This window comes from Poecilia reticulata, chromosome 9 (assembly GCF_904066995.2).
Source record: "Poecilia reticulata chromosome 9, P_reticulata-male-v2, whole genome shotgun sequence".
NCBI classification, from domain to species: Eukaryota; Metazoa; Chordata; class Actinopteri; order Cyprinodontiformes; family Poeciliidae; genus Poecilia; species Poecilia reticulata.
In genome coordinates, this window is record NC_088838.1 from 25,584,582 (window position 1) to 25,596,347 (window position 11,766).

Consider the following 11,766-nt stretch of genomic DNA (forward strand, 5'->3'; position numbering starts at 1 on the left):
CACCTTTACTCAGTGCTGCCAAAGCACCATACTTGGCCAAGTTCAAAGTTAAGAGATGTGGAGTGAGTGAGCTAGAAAAAGAAGGTACTGTTGGTTAAAGTATTCAACTCTTGTGTGATAAATTGCCCAGAACATGTAAAGATTTATACATTCTCAATATTTTGCACAACTTCCTTCAGGTCTTCGGTGCCAATTACGTTCTGAGGACGAGACGGACGTCGAGGAAGAGGCCAGTGCCTGCTGGCAGGCGGCAATCTTCAAAGTTGGAGATGACTGCAGACAGGTCTCGATTGCTCACATCAACCCTCCCGGATGTCATCACAAATTATCTTTTAACAGATGATCTTTTTCTTACCATTTTGTCTGTTTGTGTGTTTTCAGGACATGTTGGCTCTGCAGATCATCAGCCTGTTCAAGAACATCTTCCAAATGGTGGGGCTGGATCTCTATGTATTTCCGTACAGAGTGGTCGCCACAGCACCTGGAGTAAGACTTTACTCTTCCTGACACTAGGAAGTCGAAAAATATCACAAGATTTGTACCTGTAGGCAAAGGGAGTACAGGAGGATAGCCAGTCCAAATTAATTGTACAAAAGCTTTCAAGAACTAAAACATACCAACTCAAAACCCTCGTAAAAAAAGAGATACCGACTCACAGAGGGCTCCTATAAAGTCTAAAATAGTGTGGAATTACATCCCTTTTTATTTATTTTATATCTGAAAAGAAAATAAGTGAAAGGAAAAATATTTGGCAGATACTTTATACCCTGTCACATTGTCTAAAACAGTGTTTTTCAACCTTTTTTGAACCAAGGTACATTGTTTTAATTGGAAAGATCACGAGGCACACCACCAACCAAAATATATTACATATATAGTCATCATTATCAAAGTGTCTTGAATAGGAATCAAATAAACACAAAAATTTATTTTCATCATATTTTACATTTCTTATTTCAAATTGCACTTAACATGTCCACTTCAAAAATACACCTGAACAGTTCCACAACACTGTGGTGTGTAATTATCTTGTTTTTAAGGGTGATTCTTTTTTTGCGGCAATATTTTGGCCTCAGGATTTTTGAAAAAAAAAAATTATTAATGTTTTAAGTTTTAAATATTTTGTTACAACACTGACATGTTTAACAATAAGAAATTAATAAAGGGCAAGCTCAGGGTTGGATGAATTAATAATTACATGTGTTTTTTTTCACCATTGTCTCTGAATGTGTTCCACCCTCTTATAAACATTTACATATAGACAACAAATAGTTAAACATTTAAATTTTGAAAAATAATGACTTTTCTTAAAAAGAGTGTGTCCCTTTTACTATATAATATGTTTTATTCTTGAAATTGTAACACATCATGAAGTTACGAATCATTTATGACTGTATTGTAAAGAAAAAAAGTTTTTTTTTACTCATTATTACTGACAGCATTGAAAATATTGGTAATTTTAAAAACTTATACCAATATTTGCATTTATTGGTCTTCAACTCCCAACATGGCACAGAAAAAATCACAGTACTTAATGTTTCTGTAACAATATTTAATAAAAACATGTGTGGAATGGAACATAACATGGTGGATTGTCCCAAAACAGGTTGGAAAATCAATCTACTCTTTGATTCTAAAATCTGATGATTTTCATTATTAGTTGCAGGATTGCCTCTTTCAAGTCAAAGTGTAGGTAGAGTATTTGTCCTGGCTCTATTTGGCAAAAACAGGTGATATCCCTGTAGTGGATTTTCCCATGACAGGAACTCATTGTTCCCCTCACAGGAGTCAATGGGGGTAACTAGTGAAATGAAAACAGACAAATGGCAAAGACATCTGATAATACCTCAGACTACTCTGCAACTCTATTCCATCATCTGAAATTTTATTATTTGACTTAAAATTATTACTTTCCACCCTAATTTCTACCTTATTTGGTTCATGAACATAACAGGGTGGAACTTTCTAACTAATCTACTTTTAGCTCTTTGTGTGGTTAACATTTAGCTAGCTAACATTCAACAGAATAACAAACCTTTAATGACTAAATCTAATATTAGGTTTTTTAAATTCTACTGAATAAACATTTTTCACAATCTTATCATAACAGGGTGGAACATAACAGGGTGGAACTTTCTAACTAATCTACCTGTAGCTCTTTATGTGGTCACCATTTAGCTAGCTAACCTTCAACAAAATAACAAACCTTTAATGACTAAATCTAATATTATGTTTTTTAAATTCTACTGAATAAACATTTTTCACAATCTATCATAACAGGGTGGAACTTTAAGCTTTACATATACAGGTTTAACATATTTTAGATAAGAAAAAGTACAGAGATAGTGACAGTTGAAGCTTACTTTGTTTTCCATGGTTGAATTCACATCAAAACCAATTGATGTCACTTTCATTAAATGGCTTTTATGGAATTTTAGATTTTTGGAAGGCAGAAATGAAACATCATAACAGGGTGGAAAGTTAGTACTGGGACATGCATAATATAAAGAAAATATCAAATGAGAAAATAGTTTCAGTAGATTAAATTGCATATTAAAATAAGGTTTAGTCCAGTCAATCAACTTATTGAAGAAAGACATAAATATATATATATATTTTATAGTTTAAATGTCATGAGGAAGTCTATTACGCTGCACTGGGGACACATGAAATTGAACATGTCAGTCACCAAAAAGGTGTGTAAAGAACAAAATAATATTTAAAAGGCATTTCATTTATATATGAATAATGGCAAACATCTAAATGTATAATTAAAATACTTTGTTGTAAATATTTGGCACATTTTACAAAAAATAATTGTAAGCAAAACATGGGGTCATGGAATGTTGCCGCAAAAAAAGAATCACCCTAAAATGAATGTACCTACTGCCATCTAGTGATAATAAAATTACATGATTACGCCGCTAGTCACTACTACAGCAGAGACACTAAAGATGGCATTATTTGCAGATAATTAATTTGTTTTCAAAAAAAATCTTTTAAGACTAATTACCGTATTTTCCAGACTATGAGCGCACCATACTATAACAGCACCCTCCCACCCCCCGGAAACTTACATATATCAGCCGCACCGGGCTACAGACTGCTGGTATCTCTTCCGCTCTCGGTTTCCCATAAGGACCCAGCAGAGGGCAGCAGAGGGCTGCGTCCTAATAACTGCTGGATATGTTAAGGACGTAGATCTCCGTCTCCAAATCCGGTTTTGTTCACGCCGAGTTTACGTGCAGCGGCTTTATTTCCCTCCTGTACTGCCAGATCGATACTCCTCAACTTAGAAGCTGCATCATATGAGTTTGAAAACATTTCTCCGTCGTGCATGCTGCTAGTATGTGCTTGTTCTAAATGAAAATGAGCGCTTTCTTCTTTGATTTCCCATTTTGACTTCCAATGATTCACTTCCTGCTAAAGAGCCCCCTGGTGGTTGAAGAAAAATCCACGGAAAAGCCGCATGTTCAAAGTGTGGGAAAAAAGTAGCAGCTTATAGTCCGGAAAATACAGACTATAAGCTGGATAATTTTCACGGCACACTTGACGGTCACTCACGGTACACTAGTGTGCCGCGGCACAGTGGTTGAAAAACACTGGTCTAAAAGACACACACATACATGCACACGTTGTCTTGTTTTAGCAGGTTGAAAGCATCACTATTTTACAAGTTTAAATTTAAATTTAAAGTGATGTGATTTTCTCAATGTAACTTTGAAATCCAGCTAAAGGGGCTGAACATTCTGGAAATTGTGGTCCTAATATGAAAAATGTGCATGATCCTTATTTACTTAGTTACTACAGAGTACACCTTAAATGGAAACTACAAACTGTTAAAATCAAGTGTTGAACATACTTTCTGTAATTCAGCCTTTTTTATATACATGTAATATCTCTGCTTTCTTAGTGTGGAGTGATTGAGTGCATCCCAGACTGCAAGTCTCGGGACCAACTGGGCCGACAGACCGACTTTGGCATGTACGATTACTTCAGGAATCAGTATGGAGACGAATCCACACTCGCATTTCAGAAGGTAAACTCACAGAGGCTTCCTGACATTATTCATCCAAACGATCCTGTCGCTGCAGTGTAAACTAACATCCCCACTAACGCTTGTCTTTCCAGGCACGATATAACTTCATCCGCAGTATGGCGGCGTACAGCTTGCTGCTCTTCCTGCTGCAGATAAAAGACAGACACAACGGCAACATCATGCTGGACAGGCAGGGCCATCTCATTCACATCGGTGAGGCATCTTTTTTGTTTTCGTCTCTCTGGAATGTTTTTGCAACAGTTTCGCCTAACATTTGTGCATGGAAAGAAAACTTTAAAAAGTCTGGCAACATTTGCAAAATAGAAAGAGCCTTTCACATATATTGGTACTCCTGGTGAAGATGTGTAAAAAAAAAAAGAAAAAAAAGAACCTTAAAATTTATTTATTTTTGATTTATAAAGTAGAATTTTAAATTTCTTGCTGCAGTTCTGTCAGTGAGTTTGAGTTTTCTCTTTTTTCTGATATCAACGCACATCTTCCCTAATTAAATCCCACGTTCTCTCAACTTTCTTATTATAACAAAAAGAGAGGCGCTGACATATTTATACCTCTGGGAAGCCAGAAATTATGTGTTGCCAATTAAATATGTCTAGAAAATGAGTGCTTTAAAAAGTAAAGTATATATTGAAATATAGTATATATCAGCTAAGTTTTTTTCTAGAAATTGTTGGGCATCACTAATTATAGCCACAGTGGAAAAAAAAAATCTTTGAATGTATAGTTATTCCTTTTATTTTATCTTTTATCCACAATATTTATAGCTGTTTTAAAGTAGCCTCATGTGTATTTATAGTGGCAAAATATCATGTTATTGCCTTGCACTAGCTAGTCCCAAACCTTTAACCATCACGTTTGTGGCTGTTTCTGCCTTTTAGACTTTGGGTTCATGTTTGAAAGTTCTCCTGGAGGGAATCTCGGCTGGGAGCCGGATATCAAGCTGACGGATGAGATGGTGATGATCATGGGTGGGAAGATGGAGGCGACTCCCTTCAAGTGGTTCATGGAGATGTGTGTGAGGGGATACCTGGCTGTGAGGTGAGCTCGCAAAGAGACCGAAGCCCATCTTTAGTCCCCAATCTCAGGAGGACTGATAAAAAAAACAGGCAATGTTTAGTTAATCAAAGAAATATCAGGAACCAACTTGTGACTTCCTGTATTGACATTGTCCATCACCTAGAGGGAGCACCACCAGCCTAGAGTAACTGTTTACTGCACAGTGAGATAGTTTTGAAATAATAATAATAATAATAATAATAATAATCCATTTTCCTGCATTGATTCAGGCCCTACATGGACGCCGTGGTCTCTTTAGTAAATCTCATGCTGGACACAGGACTTCCCTGCTTCAGAGGGCAGACCATCAAACTACTCACGTGAGTCCCGCTCGACTTTTGGTGATTTAGTGAATGAACACACTAGTGTTTAAAATACCACTTGCTGCTGTTGCTTATAATGTTTCTGCGCATGCAGTCAACGATTCAACCCTGGCTTGAGTGAGAAAGATGCAGCTTCCTTCATCATTAAAGTCATCCAGAACTGCTTCCTCAGCAACAGGTCGGTGAATTTGATCCTCGTTTCATTCTTTAATGTTAGACTCCAGAATTATTATTATTTTTTTTCTGACTGATTCCTCTTTTCTGTTTTGCACAGGAGCCGAACGTACGATATGCTCCAGTACTACCAAAACCAGATCCCGTACTAAACGTCAGTGCCTGAGCATGTGCATCTGTTGGCCGGTACATAATGTATGTGCCTTTTGTTGAATTCGCGTCTCGAAATTGTAACTTTGCTGTTTTTGCTGGTTGTTGGATATTGTCCCTAATATTTGCTTTATCATCCTTTATTTATTGTGTTATGTTGAAATCAACTTACTCCTAATTACTTTACGGTTGCACTAGCATCTTGACTTCTGTGTATTTCAACGAGTATCTCTCGTTAATCTGCACGTTCAGTAAATAGTTTGTCAGAGTTTGTGCCAAGTTCTTAATTGTACTATTTGTGAATGTGGCTTCTGATGATTTTAATTGGGGTTTGGAATTTGACTGTCAGTGGATGTTTTATGGTAACAGAAGTAAACCCGTATCAGTTCTGACCAATGTGGCCTATTCAGTCATCCTGTTCTACATCCTGACTGTACTACTACTGTGCTTCTCTTTTCGATGGACCAGCTGGAGCTGTTTGACCTGTGCAGTGTGTTTTTACAGAAAGACTTGACTGTATCTGCATGGGTGTGTCACTGTGTATTTTGGAGTTTTTCATATTTTTCATTTCCACGGGAGAAACGATGCGGACAAGTTGTGGAAAACATCAAGACTGACTTGTAAATATGTAGCTTTGCCAAAGTATGGGAAGGAGAAGATGGTGCACTGGAAGCAAAGTGTTTTGTTGCCTGTGGGACAATGTTATGGTACATTTTTAATGTTGGGCAGTTGCACGAAGTTAAATGTTACTTACCATTTGGCCTGTATCCAATGCAGCTTCTGGCAGAATTTGCTTTTCGTAATTCAGATGGCTGTGCCTCATGTCAAATATGGTTAATTTAATTTCTTGATTGTTACTGGTTGTAAAAACAAACCTTCTCTTTGTATATTTATATTCATGATTCATTTTCTGTCTCCTTTTCTATTTTCTTGCCTTTTGAAGGAGAATGCAGATATAAAATTAAATAAAGTTCTATTAACTAAAAAAAGAAACTCTTGTTCCCTTTGCATTTTATTTGCTGCACACTTCTGGGTCTGCAACCTGCAGCTTCAACGTTATTTAGGCCACACACAAAAGTATTATATCCACTTTCAATAAATTAAATCACCGTGTCTTGACATTGGCTCTTTAAACAGAAAAACTTTCCTTTGGAAATTGTTGCTACTGTACATAAAAGTACAAAATGTGTATTGTATACCAAATAGTTTCACAAGCTTTACAATTATTTGTTGTCTGTTACGAGCAGACAGCAAATATCTTGAAAGTAGCATAGATACCAACAATTCTTTACAAGTAAAACATGATCACAATTTTAACAATTTTTTATGTTCCAACATAAATCTTAAATGGGACATCTGGTGGTAGATTTAGTTTAAAATCAATTTTGATTTTACGAACCTGTATCAGAAACACCTGACATTCAAGAAACATGTTGACTAGTTTAGAGAGTTGGAGAATAATCCATGTTTCCTGTCCTGAATTTGTATTTGAATTTAAAGGTTTAAATGCAACATTGTTCCAGTAAAATGTTCTTCCTATTTGAGTTTTTTACGGAACAAAGCGGAAAGAAGGAAAATGAAACTGATGTTTTAACACAAGTTAAAAAGAAAACATAATCTTAAACTGAAATGAAAAACAACTGTGATCTCTTACATTATTTCTTATTTTTTAAAACATGTTTTTTACAACATAGGATTGTATTTGAACTAAACATTATAGATTTTAATATAGATTTACTGAGCCTCTTTGGAGAAAAAGAGGAAATAGTTTGATTCAGTTTATTCATAAGTTCCACCAAATATCAAGACAGATCCAATTTATATACATTTTTCCAGAATCAAACTGGTCCAAATAAATTTTGAGTCAGTTCAGTTTATTCCAGCACTTTTCAGATTCACTCAGGTGATCATTTAAAGCCAGATGGTTTCAGATTTAAAGGCAGATGGTTTCAGATTGCATCATGTTATTGACTTTGCCGCTGTGGGAGAGTCGTGTAATCCATGTAATTATAGTAAAGTTTAACATTTTATTTATGAATGGATTCCCTCAATTAGTCTCTGTAAATAACATGTTGATTTATGCTATTTAATTTGTTGGTTGAAATGTAATAAATCAGCTCAAAATATAATGCTGTTGTGCTTATTGTACGTTTCCATCCACCAGAGGGCAGCATGTGACGTCACTCTGTGTCAAGCTCTTAATTGCCTTTCTTGACTGATTGGAGGATAATGGCACTTACTCGATCAATCAATCAATACGCTGCCTGTCTTCTTCTGCATTATTAATCCTCGTGCTTTGAGGGTGTTGCTTTTCACTACCTGGAAAAAGAAAACTAAAGCAGAGGCTAAAACACTCATAGCTGCGGATGATCTTGATGCTGTTGATGCTACACAGACATGCAGAGTCTGAAACCTGGCATTAGTTTACATAGGGGCTAACATGTTCTCACCTGTTTGAAATGTTTAAAATGCACAATAAAACCAACCAAGGCATTTGCAGATTGCCAGGTTTACTTTAGTTCCTTGGCTGCACCTAAAATCTCCACCATGTGCTCCATCTGCAGACGACCTACCAGAAGTAAATGAAAGGAAAACAGTGAAAGTGATTAATTTTATCCAGTTATTTTAAATATTAATCCTGGTAACATTATGCTTCAGCTTCAGTACCTGTCAGTAATTTATTTATTCAACGAACTCTAATAAGAGCAAAATGAGATCTTCATTGGAGTGCGTTTGATGGGATGTGGGGGTGGGCTGCTGAATGCACCACTGGAAGAAAATGAGAGCCCTCAGGAAAAAGCCAACACAGCTCTTGTCAACACACTGGAGGCCAGACAATCGTTATGAGATGACGAGAGCGAAAAGACAAAGAGATGATCCCACAACAACGAACTGAGAGCCTTGTCTGTTTCACAGCAAACACGTCTGAGGTTAAGTTAAAGTAAAGCCAATCTGAGGGAAGATCGAGCTGCAGATAGGTGGTCCTTCACAACACGTTTTTTTTTGGCGGCATCCAGGTGTTATCAAATTGTGCAACAGCTTAATGTCGATACAAATATTATGTAGTCACTGACCGCTTTATTAGACACAAATTGTGTGTATAGGTTCAAACCCTTTTTCTGTTCAGTGATTTTTTAATTACAACATATCTTTAACAACATGTTGGAAATATTCCTTAGAGATTTTGGTCCAGATTAACATGAAGGCATCACGCCGTTGCTGCACATCCACAATGCAAATCAAAATGCTAGTAGTGTTAGTGTTATCAGTAAAGAAATATATTTACAAAAAATATGTACATCAATAATATCTGAGTTTCCAAGTTGTCCTATGTTCTGGAGGATTTCCGTCTAATATTTTTAACACAGAATTGGGAAATTCAAGCTTTTTAGTACAAATGCTGCAAAATACAGCATCCATGTTGGAGCTGCTTATGGACTTTCCAGCTTTGCATTCTCACTGCCTGATTTTACATATTGAAACTGAGATCCAGGCTTTTGAAGCCCAATAGAATCTACAATTAGTCCTTCAGCCACCACCACTGGGTGGCGTCATGCAAATTATTGCTTTTTTATGGTGTTTTATAATTTAACTTTTTCTCTGATTTAGCTTGGCTTTTGTTTTTGCTTCTACAATAAAGCAAATCCCCTGCCTGAGTAATGAATACATGGTCTATAACTGTCTCTTATCAATAACAGAACAAAAAATATGAGTATTGTAGGCCTAAGGAGGAAATAGTGGAAGAGATTGTATTTGTCCTAGTGTTAACTAAGAATATCAAATATTATGTTTCTGACTGATATCTACATTTTAGTTGACTATCCAATAGGTGACATTTCTGTTTTCTTTAAAGAAATTCTTCCTTTGTTTTGATTTCGCGTTTTCTCCTGTTCAAACGTTGGCCTCTGTGTCCTTTCTTATCACATGAATCAAACTGCAGGGCATCTTGTGACACATTCATGCTTCTTTCGCTGGCGAGGCCATGGCCCAGTATGCCAGCCATGTGCTATGCCATAATTAACTCCTCTCTGAGCTGTTGAGCAGAAAGAGCTGTTTGTCCGGATGACCGGAGCAGACAGTCAGGCCTATTGATGAGGCGCTGGGGCTAATCAGGAAAAGAGGCCGTAACCCTGAATAGCAGAGTTGACGCAGGTTTTTTTTAATTTTTTTTTATGGCTTTAAAAAAATGTTTGCCACAAAAACGTCAACCTGTAGCTGCAGGAGTTGTTTCTTTTTTTGACGCTTTCATGCAGCTGTAGCATGTGAGCTTTGGCCTGTAGCTCCAGGACAGGACCTGAATCATAGCGCTTCAGCTGGCTAGTGCGAGATGGCTTTGACTACAAATGGCTTTAAATAGCGCACTATAACTCTAAGCTGTTCTCTGAGCGCTTATGGTGCATACCGAATGCGAAAAGATGCCCTCAAGCCGAAACTTTCTGCTTTAATTCCCGGGTGAATGCACCTTTATTACACATCATTCATCTTCACACTTATTGTTTCTCTCTATTACTGCATAGTTTTAAAGACAATTAAAAAAAAAAACAGCTGAAGGGACACTAAGGGCTCATTTGTTTTATTTTACAGCTAAAAAGTTTATAATTAAGTAATCTATATTTTATCTTTTTATAATTTACACTAAGACGGTCTACATTCCATGTTTGTATGTGCAAGCAGGAACAATAAACTGTTCTGCAATCTATGTCAAAATAGCTTGAAGCGGATAAACAAAATCCTCATGACAGAAGATTTTACACGTTCCTGCATGTTTCAACAAAAGGCAACTGGACATTTTCTCTTGTTTGTTGAAGATGTTTCCTGTCACATGCAGAAGACATCCTCACTTCTGAAAATGGGTTATGGTCCATTAAGGTTACATTAGTACATAAGTACATTACATGCATGTTACAGATACTGAAAAACTTTTAAAATGTGTTCAGATGAGGCTCATTTGTCAAGTGTTGAACATGGTTTGTTCGTTTTATTTTTCTGTAACATTCAAATCTTAAATGTCATATTTTCATCAGCTGCAAGCAGAAAATAAATAACAAATATAAATGTTTTGAAACATCACTTCATGTGGCAGTAATCTACATAATTTGTGTTTCACTTGGTGAATAGTGTAACACAAATAATGACATTTTCAATAATATTGCTATTCAGTGAATGGGTGAAGTAAGCTTTTGTTTCATTCAAGATAATCATGTCTGCTATGAATCTTACGAGAAGTGATTTTTACCATGTTGTGTTTTAGTCATTTGTATGTCTACACAATCCTGGGGATAAATGTTGGCCTCACAGTTGTCCAACAGACACACACTGGCATCCTACAAATAGACTGTAAGTTATCAAAGGTCATTGAAAAAAAAAAAGAAAAAAAAGCTGGTTGTTCACAGAGTGCTATTCCAAAGTGTATTAATGGAAAGTTGGGTGGAAGGAGAAAGTGTGGTAGAAAAAGAAAAACCAGCAACTGAGATAATCATGAGGCTGCTTGGACTGCTTGGATTAAATGCTTTAACAGCCACCAGAACACTCTACCACACTTTTTCCTTCCACTAAACTTGCCATGGATGCAACTCTATGAAAAACCAGCTTCTTTTTTGTGTAATTTTTCCTCCTTGTCTGGTTCATCAGTGATTGTCAGCTGGACCACTGTCAAGTTATCACTCTTCCTTATGATTCTGATGACCATAACATTCCTGTATTAAAAACTATTTTAATTATTCTTTTCTATTTTGGGGCTTTTTATGAGCAGTAATCTATAATAATCAGAATAACTATACAGAAAAGGACACTTGAAATATGTCGATCTCTGTGTGATATGAGTTGTACTTTTTCAATAGAATTACTGAATCAACACTTCAATTATATTCTGAATTATTTTTGATTCAGTATAATTTACATTTGTGAAATAGAAAGCAAAGAGAAACAAAATGTTCCCATCGATTGGTGACACATTGTCTGGCTTTGCTGAAATTCACATGTAGCTGCAGGGCAACGCTGGAGTCG

General features: G+C 36.3%; 1 protein-coding gene across 2 annotated transcripts in view; it reads left to right on the forward strand.

Annotated features, from left to right (window-relative positions):
* The window catches only part of pi4kab (phosphatidylinositol 4-kinase, catalytic, alpha b), a 31,724-nt gene extending 24,971 nt beyond the window's left edge, over positions 1-6,753 (forward strand). For both annotated transcript variants that reach the window (XM_008418123.3, XM_008418124.3), the window contains 9 exons: positions 14-84; positions 180-283; positions 382-486; positions 3,914-4,039; positions 4,132-4,252; positions 4,936-5,095; positions 5,344-5,433; positions 5,531-5,614; positions 5,711-6,753. In XM_008418123.3, the coding sequence (XP_008416345.1) occupies positions 14-84; positions 180-283; positions 382-486; positions 3,914-4,039; positions 4,132-4,252; positions 4,936-5,095; positions 5,344-5,433; positions 5,531-5,614; positions 5,711-5,762 (913 nt within the window). In that variant the 3' untranslated portion in view covers positions 5,763-6,753. The remainder of the gene's footprint in view (positions 1-13; positions 85-179; positions 284-381; positions 487-3,913; positions 4,040-4,131; positions 4,253-4,935; positions 5,096-5,343; positions 5,434-5,530; positions 5,615-5,710) is intronic.
* Positions 6,754-11,766: the final 5,013 nt, after the last annotated feature.